This window comes from Carassius auratus, chromosome 25, assembly GCF_003368295.1.
Source record: "Carassius auratus strain Wakin chromosome 25, ASM336829v1, whole genome shotgun sequence".
NCBI lineage: Eukaryota > Metazoa > Chordata > Actinopteri > Cypriniformes > Cyprinidae > Carassius > Carassius auratus.
In genome coordinates, this window is record NC_039267.1 from 13,250,532 (window position 1) to 13,268,021 (window position 17,490).

General features: G+C 35.2%; 2 protein-coding genes across 2 annotated transcripts; both read left to right on the forward strand.

Annotated features, from left to right (window-relative positions):
• Window positions 1-1,371: 1,371 nt before the first annotated feature.
• LOC113043399 (papilin) lies at window positions 1,372-4,199 on the forward strand. Its single transcript, XM_026202754.1, has 6 exons — window positions 1,372-1,513; window positions 2,909-3,106; window positions 3,284-3,460; window positions 3,535-3,576; window positions 3,656-3,734; window positions 3,834-4,199. Exons 1-6 carry the CDS (start codon window positions 1,429-1,431, stop codon window positions 3,961-3,963), a joined length of 711 nt encoding a protein of 236 aa, XP_026058539.1. The 5' UTR covers window positions 1,372-1,428; the 3' UTR covers window positions 3,964-4,199.
• A 687-nt stretch (window positions 4,200-4,886) lies between these two features.
• On the forward strand, window positions 4,887-16,986 carry usp3 (ubiquitin specific peptidase 3). Its single transcript, XM_026202753.1, has 15 exons — window positions 4,887-4,977; window positions 7,803-7,863; window positions 8,112-8,255; window positions 8,372-8,455; window positions 8,580-8,661; window positions 9,001-9,083; window positions 10,673-10,786; window positions 11,422-11,535; window positions 12,897-13,043; window positions 13,667-13,773; window positions 13,851-13,931; window positions 14,237-14,355; window positions 14,435-14,548; window positions 15,845-15,912; window positions 16,136-16,986. Exons 1-15 carry the CDS (start codon window positions 4,887-4,889, stop codon window positions 16,299-16,301), a joined length of 1,575 nt encoding a protein of 524 aa, XP_026058538.1. The 3' UTR covers window positions 16,302-16,986.
• The last annotated feature ends 504 nt before the right edge of the window (window positions 16,987-17,490 follow it).

Sequence of the window (17,490 nt, forward strand, 5' to 3'; positions counted from 1 at the left end):
AAAATACAGTTATAGGTATCGGTATCGACGAGTACCAAAAATGAAAGTATCGGTATTGGACTCATTCTGAAAAAAGTGGTATCGGTGCACCCCTTTTAAAAATTGTCTTTGATTTTTCAAGGTCTATCATTGCAGTCAGCAGTTGTTGGATTCCTTCAGTCCAAAAGAAGTTAATTAAAAAGCGCCTTCCATAAAATAAAGTGTCTCATAAGGCTCCGGTGGGTGAACAAAGGGCACCTGTCGTAAATCGATGCGTTTTTGTAAGAAAAAAATATTCCAATCGAAAACATCTCTTTAATCTAGTTTGCGCTCAGTGTTGTACACAGTTGAACAGTGGAAACTCAAGCATACTGAAGCACTCAGAGACAGCCTAAAGAACACTTTTTAGTACAGTGAAGCAAATAATATTCATATTTTAGATAGAAATAAAATATACTCCACACATATGAACTTATGTAGACATATGGCTTTAAATCTGTAACAATTTTGTGTTTTTATCTATTTTTTTATATAAAATAAAAACAAATACCACTGTTTTTACAGTAAATCTAAGCTTCTATAACTTTAATACTTTCATTTTATTAAATTATTTCACTTCTGTAATAATCTGCTAAATTGTCTTCTTTAAAAAAAGAGACCACCCTTTAGTCTGTATTCACAACCGTTTTTTCATTAACTAAAAAAAAAAAATGTATAGATGCAGTAAAGGGGATAAACAACAAAAAAAGTCATTCTAATCTAACTGGTTAATGATCAACGAATGAGCTTCGGTTGACGGTCAGGGATAAGCAAAATGAATAAAATGCTGTTATTCTACAATTCTCCACCATATTTACTACGCTGCGTGCAAGTTCAGGTAACGCAAAAACCTGCATATGAGCTGATACCAGACGTGAGATTTGATCACCACTGCCCACGTCCATATTGATAAACTCCACGTTTTTTGTTGAAACATCCACACGCCCAATTTTCTGTCATACAGTCATTTCATAAATGAGGCCCATTGTCTCTGGTATTACTATTATTACAAATGTATAATAAAAGAACAGTTGATGTACTCACCTTCAGATCAATCACTGTTTACAATCGAAAACTTAACAAATATGTGGATTTTGATGTGGGAGGACAAAGGTAGATTGACTTTATTACTGGAGGAAGTGTGATTATGGATTATTATAAACACACAATTTTTTAATAGTGTTTAAATGCCATTTATTAATTTCTGCTTTTAAATAAAGAATGCACATAACAAAGATTCATTTTTACTGCTCTATCTCGCAACGAATCTATTAATCCGCAGTAACAGAAGTCCGTTGTTCCCTCCTTAGAGTTTATTACTCTTATCTTGAGAAAGTACAAAGTGCAAATCATCCTCCCCTTTCTGATCATAATTTGCAAACGTTCATCTACACCAGCGTCCATACTACTATGTGGCTCACTATGAGGGAACTTGGCATAATTTTGTTCATTTTTGCCCTAAACCACAACATTCAGGCCCAAACAACAAAATCAGGTAAGATTTTAAACAACAACAACAACATATTCAGTTATTTGAACGATAAAGGGCTTTATGTATGGTTTGGTCTTTATTTTTACCTCATTACTTAATGTTGAATGTAGAAAATACTATTCTCAAGGTCAAAGTAAGTGCCAAAAATGGTCAAATCAAACAAAACACAACCATACTTGTTAAATTTAATACATATATTTATGTGTATATATATGTATTTATGTGTACCTGTGTGCAAGCCTGATTTTAAGGAAGCAAACTGAATGTAGAATTGCAGTTTATATTTTAAGAAGGCAGAATTTAAATGCACTGAAGTTTTAAAAAATGTACATCATTTTAAGTGTAATTTTTAACTAGAAAAAGAATGTGCATTGAGACAAACCTTGAATTAATACTTAAAATAAAAAAAATGAAAAAATAAAAAACAAAGCTAAAAGTATAGATCAGTTTAAAATGTTACCTATAGAAAGATGTACTTAATTCCCAACAACTTTGATATTTAATAAATTAACTTATATTTTATGGATGTAATAATACTCAATTTGAATTAGTCTGAATTGTAATTCAGTAAATTCCACTTCTTGTCATTCCAATTCAACTTCCTGTGGGGTGTGGCCAGTGTAATTCAAATTCACACTCATGAATCCAGAGAGCCAATTATAAATTCAGAATTTTGCACAACCTTGTTGAGTTTATACAACCCTTTCCATGACTCTATATAAAGTCTTGTTTGTTGTTGTTGTTGCAAAATTGTAACAAATAAGACTTTAAATTAAACCGAATTTGCATAATATTTACAGGAAGTAAAACCTGTAACATTAAAAGTGAAGAAAGAAATAGTGGAGAAAGGTTACAATTAACAGAACCAGAATACACGTGGATTGGGAGGAGTCTGGATAGATTTCACTCTTAAAAACTAAAACATTTCTCATGACACTGGGCATAACCGAGTTATCATTGAGAATCAGGCAGTTGATGTTTTTGTCTGTTTACAATTGCAAATTTACTTGGATTTACCACTTCATGTATTCAAAGAGAATATTTTTACCAGTACAAACAGGTAGAAATGAAACCATTGTCTTGAGTTTTTATAGGACACAATTAGGACACATTGGCTGTACAGGTCTAACACCCTAGAAATCATTAACATACTGTACAGTGAAAAAAATTACAAGATTTACAATCATCATAAAAACTAGGTGTGGACTCTGCCAGACTAGTTACACATTACCTTTCAAAATACAAAGATCACTCCCATTTTCATGGGTGTTTCAATCATTGATGAACAATGTAGCAAATGTATTTTGGTTTTGTTTTTAATAGTGATTCTCTAAATCTTGGACACAGATCTAATACAGTACAAATCACTTTCTCTGTCTATTATTCCCTAAATTCTAGCGGCCTGCAGTCTAATGAAAGATGAAGGGAAAGGACTTGAGTCCGACGTTAAGACTTATATGTACTACGATGCAGCAAAAGACAACTGTTTTCCATTCCGATACTTTGGGAGTGGTGGGAATGCAAACCGTTTCACGGCAGAGAAGGAGTGCATGCGAAACTGTTCACACAGAGCTGATGAACTGTATCCTATGGACGGTAAAAACATAATTGCTTTTATATATGACATGCACATGATTATGCATTGATTCATTCATTTGTTGATTCAATCCTGTCCAAACAACGCTCAAGAAACAATGCTTGACTTAAGATAATACTGCCACCCTGTGGTAGACACAATATTTGATATGTATTCATTTCACTTTTTTTTAACAGAAAGAAAAGCTTGCTATCTTCCAAAAAAGCCAGGGGAATGTGTAAGTCGCTATACCCGTTTTTACTACAGTCCTGAACTCAACAAATGCATGTCTTTTTCCTGGACCGGCTGTGTGGGCAACGGAAACCGATTCCGCTCACTATACGTGTGCAATGCCACATGTTACAAAGTAGCAGGTATGTGGCTAATAATGATTTTACCCAGAGGTATATATGCAAAAGTGCATGTAATTGTGTATTTGTTTGAATAGATGAAGATGGAGGCCCTGAGGAACATTCTGGTGGATCAATCGGTAAGTGAAACTTAAATATGTTTTAAACTCATTTGAATTTTTTTCATGCAAATATGTTAATGTGTTATTATCCCATCAGGAATTATCTTGGGTGTTGTGTTTGGTCTTATTGGTGCCGTTATTCTCATTGTGGTGATTGTCTTTGCTCTCAAGAAAAAGTATGTCATTACAGTATATACTATATATTTTTGTGTTTGGCTTTATTGGGTTTTACTGACAGTGTTTTTGTTGATACATGTTCACATGGAATCTTCTAGGCCTAGATCAAAGAAACGTGGGAAAAAAGAGGAAAAGTCTGCAGAGCAACCGCTGAAAGGGCAGGCCATTGAGATGGGAGGAGGAGAAGCAAAACCAGCCACTCTTGAAGTTTCTACAGTCCAACCCTAAATTTTAAGCCACAAATGTACATTGAAACTTTTAGCCAATCATTGTTTGCATTTAAAAAAAAAGATGTAAAGGGGTAAAAATGTTTGACTGTAATAAAAAGGTACATTCATAATATTCCGGTTGTTTATTTACTTGTACATTATACTTGTGTCTATATTTGGAAGGCCATTTCTAATTTGCAGTGTTTTATATGTCCGCTAACCTGGCTATATCACAATAAACATATTAAGTAGAAATGTCTGCATGGTCTTGAATGCCTTGAAGTGGGGCACAGTTTGCCTGTTGCTGCTTGGAAAATGAATCATCATGTGTGTGTATTATTTATTATATTGCTATTCACAGTTTTATTCACAGAATCATACAGTTTCAGAACACCTCCAATATAATATTGACTTGGAAAATAGTTACACAGTCGAATCTCGTCCCGAGACGTCCAAATTTGCTCATATCCTCACTTCCTCCCTCTCTCTCTCTCTCTCTCTCTCTCTCTCTCTCTCAGTAATCACTGCTCTGCCTACGAACTACGAAGGTTTCTGAATGAATCATGTCTTTCTGTCGATTATTACACACGCTTGTTTAAACATACCGTGCAAGGAAAAGTAAAGCAAACTCGAGACAATAATCCGAGTTAAGACTGTTTAGTACGTTCTCTATTTTGCTGTCTAGGTAGGGCTCACAGTAGGTTTTGAGACAGCCCTAATGTGCGCATGCATGTCTGCTCTCTTAAACCATAACAACACACTGACTTCACTAAGCAGAGCAACATCACTCCTCAGCATTTACACGTTTAAGAATCCACTAACTGGAAAGCGAAAACACATTTTGTGTCTGTTAACAAACACTTTTAGAGTTTAACCTACCGCAGAAATCATCCAGAAGAGGACAGACTGGGCTCGCTCGTGCTTTAGCTAGCACACAGACTCATGGAGTGCCCTCACCTGAGCTCCAGTGTCTGTCTGACGGTGGATCCGACCCGGTTCCCCAACGGTTCCCCTTCCTCATGGTGCTGCTCCGGTGAGTTCGCGTTAAATGCGAATCAGAATTCATTAACAACGAATAACAATTAAGTCCGTTTCCTAAAAGAGCTAGCTAGCTCGAGCTAGCCGAACCGGCTAACTGCCTCATTGCTCTGAGCAGCTCGCGCGAGGAGGCTTTTGTGTTTTTGTACAAATAAAACCGAAAAACATCTCAACATATAACACAACGTGAAACGATAATATTTGGTAAATGTGCTTTATTGAATATTAAACCCACAAACCGAGTAGTTTAGCTTCACACAGCAGTCAAACTTACTAATTTGAGAGTGATAGCGGAAGGCTTATTGTTCTATGTAAATACATTTCAAGGAAATGTTTTGTTTTACCAAATAAAATAAAATACTAAACTACTGTCGCCGTTTTCCTTTCGCTTTCGCCAGTTTATTTCACCCTTTCAGAAGCTTGAGTTAGGTTTTCTTTTCTTAAATACTTTTAATCTTGTTTTATTGCGGTTGGCTCTAATTTGTCATTTGCTTTAATATGATTTACAGTAAATGATTAACATTGATCTTCATTTGTAATGCAGACAAAGGCAGTCTACACAAGCAGGGCTCAAAATAAACCGGAAATAATGTCTGCAAACGTTTTTACAACGTTAGTGTAACGTTACAACATTTGTGGCTTTACATGTTTAAGAAAGCACTGAAATACACAGGGCCTGAAAACTTTTTCACTCCTTCTTTTTGGATTTGGACATTTGCTGTAGGTAGGAAAGTATTAAGAGTGGCAATTTAAAAGCGAGCTATTGTTGATGGTAATTATTGGCTTAGTGTGGGACTGCTTTTACAGCGACCGGTTTTCTGGAAAAATGCTCTGGAGAACATTCGGGTAAGCCATTAAAGGTTGGAGAGACCTTTGAAGTAACCCATTAGGGCTCATGGCAACCAATTTGTGGAAAGAAGTAACGTTACAGAATCTAGTGTTTGTTTGTCATCATCATAATCAGAATCTCCTTGAAAGGCTTAGATTTCCTCTATAAATAAAAATAAATGTAGGAAGTAGGTTTATTAGAGATATTATAGTGGTAGACAAATATATAAGCCTAACGTTACCCCCACACAAAAGTTTGAGGTCGACACCATTTAAAAAAAAAAAAGTTTTTGGAAAGAGTTTCTTAGGCCCACAAAGGCTCTAAAACGTAGTACAAATAGCAGTGTTATTTAAATTTTAGTTTTACTATAACGTTATATAACATACATATTTGTACTTTTATAAATTAAAGAGGAAACTAATTTGATGTATGGTTGACTTTTGAGGTTTAATACTATAGAAAAGCACAAAAAAAAATTCAGTTAGAGTATTTTCAGCTTGTTTATTTTCATATAAAAATACGGCACGCAGTTGCATCAAACAATGTTATAAACATAATTTAATGTAAATTGTGATAACCGTAATTAATAATCGCATTTGCAATTTTAAGGGAGTAATCTAGAATAATGATTTTTGTCAAAAAATCATGCAGCCCCATATTTCAGGCATTTCACTCTATAGATATTGACATTTATGATAAAAAAAAAAAAAAAACAGTTTCAGATGAGATTGCTTTCATACTAACTGACATCAAATGCTAGAACTACTTTTTTACCAGTAACATTACCAACATATCATGCATCCATACGTTTTACCTAATAGGTTATGATGATGTGTATTTTTGTCTAAAAATGAATTGACATGTTAGATTACACTGAAAACCCATGAACATTTAGGGTGTGACGGCCAGTGGCCCCTCAGCACACCCACGGGACATGAGAAATGCCCCATATCTCTTGTTTAACACATTTCACACTTATGAAACATGTCAGTCATTAGTACTGCTAAAAAAGAAGTAATTACTTAAATGACTGGACCTTTAACATCACATAATTGAAGAAGACTTCAATTTCACTGCACTTTAAGGCCAATTCTTTGGGAAAATCGGACACGACATACCTGTTTAGATGGCTTTGTTCCTAATAACAGCGTGATTTTGTTAGAACATTGCTTCTTTTGTGTGAAGCACATTATATAAAGCATGTTACAATAGTACAGCATTGGCGCTTTCTTAATCAGCACACAGGCGGTCAGCAGGTACGAGGAGACAGAGGGGGTCTATTGACTTTTTCCACATTTGTTGGGTCGTGCACAGACCAGCATTCACGAGAATCGACCGTTCCTTAGCAACAGCTAATTCAGATGCTTGTTGTGCGCTCAGAGGGAAGGTGATCAAGGCAATTAGAAGAAAGCGCTCTCTCCCAGCAGGCCACAGCCAGAGATTACATTCGCACGAGGTTAACATGCCACTTTATCTCTGCACATTACACGGATCTTTATTATACACTAGGTTTCATGTATTGAGCATGTGGGTCTGGTTTCATACATCTGTAAAACACAAAATTATGTTTGTAAAATTACATTACAAAAATATTATAAATTATAAATATTATTAAAAAAAATTATTTAACACATGCTATAAACATTTAAAGAATAATTAATATTGTAAAATATTTAATTATTATTTTTTTATTATTTTTTAATCCCAAGATTACTTGTGTGGGTATAGTATAGAGCTTGAAAAATATGCTTATGCTTTTTTAATAATAATAATTGTATTAATAATAGTAATAATAACTGTTATTATATGTGTGTAATATATTCATTTTTAAGCCCAAGAGAAGCTGACAAATTTTCATATGTAGGGAAAATAATTCATTAAACAAAATAATAAATTAAATAATTAAAATGGTCTTGTTTTTATACATTTGTAAAATGCCAAATCATATCATGGATGTTACTCATATGCTTGTATATTTTGATATTTTGCAGTTTGCCGGTCAAACAAAAGCCCATGGGTTTGCCTGACATGTCTGAACGTGCATTGTGGAAGGTAAGTGCTTAAATTGATATTTTTTAGTCTGTGTGGTTTTGTTTCTTTAAATAGGACTTACAGTAAGTATTACATGTAAATTCATAGTTCTTCATTGTTCAGAATTATGTTTAAGCTACATTTAAAATGTAAAAAAAAAAAAAATATATATATATATATATATATAAGATAAAAGTGCATTCAAATGAATTACATTCTAATATTAAATTTCACACATTAAATGACCTCCCATCTGTTTTCTGTGGCAGGTATGTGAACGGCCATGCAAAAAAGCATTTCGAGGAGATTCCGTCACCAGGAGGCAGTCAAAGGAAGCCCGAGCGAGAAAAGTTGAGTGAGAAGAGTCAGCAGCACTCTGTGTGCATGGACTGTAACAGTTACAGCACGTTCTGGTTAGCTTCTTCCCTATTTTTCTCTCCAGAAATATTTCTCAATTTACAGTAGTAAGATAAGTGTGTCTTAAAGGGACAGGACATACATTATTTTTCAGCCATTTTCTTTCCTGTAGTTACAGATGTGATGAATTTGTGGTGAACGACACAAAATTGGGGCATATACAGAGGGTCAGAGAACATCTGCAGAGTTTGGAAAAGTACGTCTGGTGTTTGTCGATGTGTTATGATTAATAAGTCCATTCATCAATCATTAACCATCACTTAAATACATTGATAATATGATTGTTTTTAAACTGATTTATACTTTTTTTTTTTTTTCAGCTCTGTGTCTAATACTGACAGACAGAGGAAGAGAAAACTGTCAGACAGTTCCTCTCCTGACAGCAAGCTGAAGAAAGACAGCGTGAGTTTAATTGGATTTTGGAAGTGTGTAAAAGACCCTGTTGTGCTTAGATATGTCCATCCACATATCTTACCACATATTTCATTGTTAATAATTACTGGAAGGTAAAAACTTCTGCATGCAGTGCAGATGACACCGGTTTCATAATCCTACATATATAAAATGTTGACACATTACAATTACAGTATAAGTTACAGTTGCAGTATAATGTGAAAAAGTACCCAGATTTTTGCTTTGTAAATTTTATCAGCGAAGTGCATACTTTTTCATTACAACTCTGGATGCATCATTTATCAAATGTGTTCTGGATCTATAATTTTCTTCAATGTCACCACACAGGACAGCACCATAGCACAGTGTGCCACGGGCCTCCGAAACCTGGGCAACACCTGCTTCATGAATGCCATTCTCCAGTCCCTGAGGTAAGAGCGATGCGTAGCCCGGCAGGGTGTGTGTGTCCCAGCTGGTGGAGGCTCAAAGCCTCCCTGCGCTCTGCTGGCTGGTAACGGTGCCTCTGTGGCCTGTGAGCTGGCTGGAGGAGAGCTTGGTGGGCAGCCAGGGGACGGATTAGGCCCTACGCCTGCCTACTGCGGCCAACCTTACACTGGCCGGACTAACGGTTAAACCACAGCGAGCAACTCATGCCAAATATCACATAAACCGTTCAGCTGCATTACCACGAACTACTGAGGCAAGCATTCAGTTACACTACCCCTTTTAACATTTTTTAGCAAGGATGAATTAAGTAGGTTTTACATCTACAAAAAAATGCTGTATCTACAAACAAATACTGTCATTCTGAACTTTACTTTTTATCTAAGAACCTGAACAAAGTGAATGGTTTCCACAAAAATATCACAGTAGGACAACTGTAATAGCAAGTAAAAATAATACAAACCCGATTCCAAAAAAGTTGGGACACTGTACAAATTGTGAATAAAAACAATTGAAAGAAATGTTTATTGTGCTAAATCATGCTGTTGCTCATTCATGTAAAAATATGCTATCAATGCATTAAATCATTGCTAGCACCATGTTAAAACATACTAGCAATGTTGTAAATAATGATAGAAACATGCTAGCAAAGAAAATGAATAATATCAACATAACAAACATGTTAGCAGTGCTAAATCATGTGCATACATTTTTAGCAATGTATTAAGTCATGTTAAAAGTGTATTGCCTTTTAAATCGTTTTGAACGCATGATTTAACATGCCTGTAACATGTTAACAATGTGCTAAATCATGCTATCAACATTCTTAAACATTCTAGCAATGTGTTAATCTTATTAGTAATATGTTAAAAACGTAAAACGTTAAAAAGCTATGTGCTAATTCATATTAGTATGTTAACAAAATGCTAAATCATGCTATCAACTTTCTTAAACATTCTAGTAATGTTAAATCACATTAAAATGTTAGCATGCTAGAATGCTAAAATGCTAAATTGTGCTAGCAACATGTTAAAAAGGCTAGAACCATCACAACACGTTAATCAATCTAGAAATGTTACCAGCATAAAAAACATTCTAACAGTATGTAAAATCATGTTAGAAACACGTTAGTAACATGTTAGACAACATGTTTAACAATGTCTAAAAAGCGTTTGCCATATTTCTCTGACTAATAAAATGCTTCAAACTTTAAGCTTTTCTACGTTATTTAAAACATTCAGACAAGGCTTTGACAAGTCATCAAACTGCAATATAACTTTAGTTTTTTAAATGAATCTATTGTTGCAGAGCTGTTATCGTTTTTTTTAAGGCCTGGATAAAACACTAAACCTACCTAAAAAAAAAAAAAAAATCACATTTCCATTTGCGCACTTCTGCTGGCCATGATCAATGGAAAAGGAAGCCTTGGCAAAGTTACCATAGTATTCTGGCACACTGTCTGTGTTTAATTTGTGTTTGGAAAGATTTACCGAACGGTCGTAACTCAGAAGGATCTTGAGTCATGTTTAAGACATCTCTGTTTGGTTACACACTGGTTTTTGTTTCCTGTCTCCAGTAACATCCAGGTGTTCAGCTGTTATTTTAAGGAGCTGCCCTCGGTGGCCTTACGAAGCGGGAAAACCGCAGGAAGGAGAATGTACCACACCAGAAGTCAGGGGGACAGCAGTGTGTAAGGTCCTCTCCACTGAAATTCAAATGCTGTCCTTTATTTTAAAGAAATAGTGAGAACATACTTTCTATAATGTAAGCCCTTACAATATATCATATGCCAAGTCATATACAATATACCAGTCTAGATGTTTATGGAGTGGCTTAAAGATTTATTATACCTTGACAAACATCTACTGTGAAAATGACCAAAAATATGTTATTATTTGGTAAATAATTTACATTATAAAGTCTTAAATGGGATGTTTTTTATGTTTAATTTTCTTTTTCTAGTTTTCTCTGGCCAAAAATTCAGCTCACAAAACACTTGTGGTTGAGTGTTGACGCAATCCATGTTTATCCTTACTACAACCTGTATTTAATAGTCTGAGTCTTTTCGTTGTTACATTGTTTTGTAGTTTGTTTATGGTTTTTGAAGATGAAGGAAGCCTATTGATTTTGTTACCCTGAACACAAAATTTTGTGATGAGTTCCATTGTGTTGTTTGGTTAAAGCATGGTTTTTTTCCTCTGCAGTCTGTCACTCTAAGAGCAGGCCTGATCTTTCAGTTTATAGGCACTGTCCTGGTGTCTCTAATATACTGGAGACCCTGTGATGTCCATTAACATACCTCCATTTCTCTGCTCTGTTGTGCAGGTCTCTGGTCGAGGAGTTCAGGAAAACACTCTGTTCACTTTGGCAGGGGAGTCAGACTGCCTTCAGCCCAGACGCTCTCTTTTATGTCATCTGGAAAATCATGCCAAGTTTCAGGTATCATAAAAATCACACAGCTAAACAATGTGTTGCAGTCTTTCCAGGATTTATTTTTCCAAAATTCAGTTCATTATTTAAGCACTTAGAAAAATATTTTGTCCATTTTTATTTGTCATTGGTTGGCCGATTTGGATTTTTTATTTTTTTTTAATGGCCGAATTTCATTCTTGTATCTTTTTTTTAATTTGAGATGAGTGGTTGATGGCTAGACAGACAGATAGATGTCAGACTGCTTAAGTTAAAGATGGATGTAAACACATAATTAGAAATAAATAATTAGAAAATTAATAGAATGAAGAAGAAATGTAACCTTGATAAAAAAAGAAAATACTTTAGGTAGGAGCTTTGTGATTTTGCAATCTTATTTTATTTTATTCTTTTTCCACAGAATCATGAAAATAAAAAGTGCACAACAATCATATTTTCTAAAATAAGGATCAGTTTATTAGTGCTGTTTCCCAGCTTCCCACACTTGTCTAAAAAAGGCAAATTTATCGATCATTTAAAAATGGCAAACATTTGCAGATATATCCGCCATAGCAATATATATTGGTCAGTGACCAATTTTTGCTCTGTTTTGTGTACTAAATGTATTTAATATTACAATATTAAAAGTCAAAAATTAAAATTTTACTACTATATTATTATCTGTAATAATATTGAATAATATTAAACAGTAAAAAATGTAATGTAAAGTGTAAAAGGATTAGAAATTATACTGATGAATATTGCCATATTTACTGATATGCTGTTAAAACATGGATGGATAGACAGAACATATGGCCAAAAGTTTAGGGACACCCCCTTCTAATGAACAGGTTTGACTACTTTTGTAAAATCTTAATGTTTAGGCATATAATGATATTCTAGGGAATTGTGTGCTTCGTATTTTATAGCAACAGTTTGGACAGGACCCTTTTCTATTCTGTTGATTCAGTCAGTGTGGAAGAACTTGACTGGTCTGTAGAAAGCCAAGTCCTCGTCCCAGCTGAACACCTCTGGTGTGACTTTAAATGCAGACCTTGAGCCAAAAACTCATCACCAAACACCAAGGACTTGTACACATGAGTACATTCATTTTAGACACTTCCAAAACATTTGCAACAGAGATGGAAAACCATTTTTTAAATACATGAATTGTTTCTATCTTTGTTGCAACAGTTTTGGAAGTGTTTTAAAGAAGGGGGTATCCAAATACTTTTATCCATACAGTGTAGATAAATAGATCAAACCATTTAGAAATCAATCAATCAAACAATTATTTTCTCTGAAGTAACTTGCTGACAAATCATTCAAAATAATAGCAGCAGTCTCTTTAAGAAGTACATTTTGACTTGACAGTCCGGTGTATTTTGCAGGGGTTACCAGCAACAGGATGCTCACGAGTTCCTGCGTTACCTTCTGGATCATCTCCACCGAGAGATGCAGGGGAGCAAGAACGGGTCGCCCAGTCCCACCCTGTCCCCGGACCGAGCCAAACTCACCTCCGAGAACAAATGCTGCATGTACGAACATATAGTCATCATTTGTACCCCCAATCTAACAAACAGGTCAAACCTTACACCACTCCATGAGCAAGCAACCTTTCAAACACAAACCAGGTGCCACAATATTTAAACATGAAAAAAAGTACAGTTTGTCTTCAGTGAACTACACAGATGGTTCAGGGCAAATTTCTAATTCGAGGTAGGTCTATCTCAGCAGGTCGCCCCTCGTTCCATTTCTCTCCTGCTAGTTTAGCGAGTACGTGGGCAGCAGTGATAAAGATAGCTCTTTACGCCACGCAGAGGGAAGTCTTTTCCGTACACAGACACGGCTGTTCCCACATTTGCCTGCTGCTAGAGCCAGAGCCACCCTGTTGTGTTTGTATTAATAGCTGCAGACAAGTGAGGAAGCCCTTGGCCGAGAGCTGCGAGGGTGACCTGAGTGGATTTGCAGGGGTTATTGAAAAGGAAGTGCAGTGTTGTGGCGTGCTCAGTGGATTGTGCTGAACAGAATGGCAGGTTAATCCTGCTGTGAATAGACAGACTAGATGTGCTTTCACAAAGTCCTGATTCCGTCCAGCGCTCTCGGGATCAGACTTCTGTGGGTTTATTTAATAATGGAGAGCGATTTTGCTTTTTTTCAGAAATGGGACCTCGACTATTGTTACATCTGTGTTTGGTGGCATCCTGCAGAATGAGGTGTACTGCTTGATATGTGGCACCGAGTCTCGAAAATTTGATCCATTCCTAGGTGAGCCGTCAATTCAGTCTATTTAAGCTTTGAAAGCTTTTGTTGCAATGGTTACGCTAAATCTCACTCTCCTCTAGATCTCTCATTGGACATTCCCAGCCAATTTCGAATCAAGGCCAGGAAAGACCAAGAGCCGGGGCCGACGTGCACTTTAAATGGTAAGAGATGACATTAGATACTATTACTTGGCTGCATTTTAGTCGACTTTGTTGACTTAAGGGTGTTAATTTTTGCACATTAAAAAATAAATACAACCTCACGTTGTGTCAGAAACATTTACACACTGCCTCTGACATAAATTATTTTTGGATCAGGTTCTATTTTTCGCCTGCTTTTGTTTTTATCCATAGCAAGCATTTTGATAGAAAAGGATAATGATAAAAAAATTAAAAAATTGCATACGAAAATGTCAAACTCCTTGTGCAAAGACCATTAGTCAGTATGTAGGCCTACTGTCTCTCAGATTGCCTTCGGAGCTTCACAGACCTCGAGGAACTGGATGAAACCGAGCTGTACATGTGTCACAAGTGCAAAAAGCGACAAAAGTCCACCAAGAAATTCTGGATCCAGAAACTGCCCAAGGTATCAAAATATCAGATTTTTAAATAAATGGTGTTTTATGTCATTTGTAATGGTTATACAATGTCTAATCCGATTGTAGGTGCTTTGTTTGCATCTGAAGAGGTTTCACTGGACAGCGTTTCTGAGGAATAAGATTGACACTTATGTAGAGTTTCCGATGTGTGGCCTTGATATGAAAAGCTACTTGCTAGAGGTGAGTGAACCATTTGTTTTTTAATTATAGTTTTGTAATATGTTTTATGTTATTTAATTAGTTTTTAATACTTAACATTTAATATCTAACATACTTAATATTTAATTATTTTATTAAAAAATATTCAAAATAATATTAGTATTACTGTTAATTTAATAGTCCACTGTGTAATAGTAAGGTAACATGTAATGTGTTAATTAATATTAAATTAAATATAATAATTGTATATTATATAAAAGTAATATTTTTAAGATTTTTTTAAATATTTAAATAGCTGTAAAAACATATTTTATATGAAGTAGTGAAATGTTACTATTAATTGACCAACTACGTGTTCATTGAATATTTAATAAGTTTTATTTTTAAAGTTAATATTAAGTAACAATACAGAATTAATGTAATATGTTTTCATTTGTTCACTTAAATAATGTTAAATATAATTACACATATATTAAATAAATTAATACACTGCATAAACTCTTATATGAATGATAAATATTGTTGCATTATAAGTTATGTTATAAGTTACAAATATGTAATATAATAAAGTGTAATTAAATACAATATATAATAATATAATAAAGTTATTTTACTTCAATATAGTTGTAATTTGAATAACTCACAAAATTGTATTCATAATTGTATAATTGAATGTAATTATTAGGGCTGTCAGAAACGACATGAGGGTTTTTGGTGAACTAGGCCTATCCCTTTAATGTTTTTATGATTCTTATTTTATTAAATAATAGTCTAAATAAGAAACTAAATCTGCCAGTAGGTGGCGGTAAATGTCTTAATTCGATTCGGTCAAACGGCTGATTCATTAAGGAATGAAGTAAATGGCTCTCTATGAATGATTCTTTAACCTGTTGAGCGGAATGATTCCCTGTATGGAATTTAGAAGGTTCGGTGATGTCACATAACTGCCAAATTCAAACTGTGTTTTCACGCCTTGGCTGACGCTGAGACGCCGCTGCACTTGTTATATAATCACAACCATGCAGTTTTTTTAACCACGTAATGTTTTTTTTTCTTCATATTTGTCAACAGTCAACTGTATGTAATGTAAGATGATGTACAGGTCTGGGGCTGGGGCCAGTGCGTTAAAATATTTTAATTGTGTTATTTTATCATAACCATTAATGTGTTAAATGGACAGCCATAGTAATTGTATACCTTTATATAAAGCATATGGTTAAAATAAATATTACGATATTATATAAATATAATGTTTAGTTATATGACATCTTGTTTTATGTCATACTGATTTCATAACAATTCTGTAATTCTGCTCAGCCTGAAAACAGCTTGCCAGAGAGATGCCTGTATGATCTTGCTGCAGTAGTGGTGCATCATGGTTCTGGGTAAGAAAACGCTGGCCTTGTTCTGTTATTAACAGTACAACACTGTTTCTCACTTCCCACGACTGTAATAGAGATATATTTCACGTGTTGCACACATCTCATTTACTGCAGCAGCCTGAAGTTGGGTTTCTTTGTCCTCCACTAGAGGGCGATGTTATATCAGTAGCTCTGCTAATCAGTTCCCACTCTGTACAGATAATCAGATCACTGTCCTCTCCCACAGCATCGGCTCGGGACATTACACGGCGTACGGGCTTCACGAGGGCCAGTGGTACCACTTCAACGACAGCACGGTCACTCTGGTCAGTGAGGAGGCTGTGCTGAAAGCCAAGGCCTACATTCTGTTCTACACAGAGCACACCGATCAAGAGAGTCCAGCCAAGCTTTAAGACTTCCTCCAGATCAGTTATGGGACCTTCATACGTGTGCCGTCATCTGTCTCTTGTCTTGTGCTATCCAGTTCTGATTTTTTACGTCACAAACCTCAATATAAACCGAATTGCTGCTTGCGTTTGGACTTGATGACTTTTCATTTAATAGACTGTCCCAGTTTTTGTCTTCATAGCGCCACCAGTGTGAAATGAGATTCCAAAGGCAATTCTTCAGGGGGATTTTGGTCTGCCGAATGAACTCAAATTGACTTTAGAAACAAAATGCTTTACAATTGATTCTTTCCTCTTCTCACTTAGTGTTTTTCCGTCGTCTGAAATGATGACAGCTGTCACGTTTCTGACGTCTCCTACTCACGCCAACGATCTGCTCGCTGCTCCAGGAAAAAACGTTTCTGTTCGGCTCGGAAATTCATTCTCGTCTCCTGAGCCTGCTGTTCAGTGATCTAGGTTGATGTGGAGGGGTTTCCGAACTAAAACTTGAAATGTGTGATTTTACGTGACAAAACAAGATGTCGTCTGTATCACATAGCAGTAGTTGACTCTGATCACCTCACTAATGTGAAAATGACTTCCGAAGGGTCCAGTAGCTCACGTGTCTCGTTTCCTTAACGCTTGAAAGTGTTTGACCAGATGTAAACTTCCTGTCCTTTTAGAATTAAAGGGATGCAGATTGTGCAAAAGTTGGTTTGTGTGTTTATTGTATTATTTTCAAAATTAAAACGTATGCAATAAATAATTGTAATAACTGATCCATTTGGCAGCTTATGTTGGCCAAGACCTCACTTCACGAGTTCGGAGCAGTATTATTTTAGTAACTATAGTTTTTATAAATGACTGTTGATTTTTTTTGGTTGGGGGTTTAGTTTTTTTTAGATAAGTTAAATGAGAAATGTTGTCTGGGCAAATATCTGAATTCTATAATAAAATAGTTCAAAGTTTCATGTCAACAAAAGTTTTTTTTTTTTTTTTTTTTTTTTTTTTCTCGTGGCTTTAGTTAATATTTCCAGTTCTGGCTGACATATAAAAGGACCAATCACTGTTTATTGTATTTTTATAGAACGATTGGGACCATGTAAAGCTGAAATCAAGTGATTCCTTTCTTCCTCACAATTGATAATCCTTGCAACCTTGTACCTTTTAAGATGGATTTTGTATGCAAAAGTTGTGCAAAATGAGCCAATCTGAT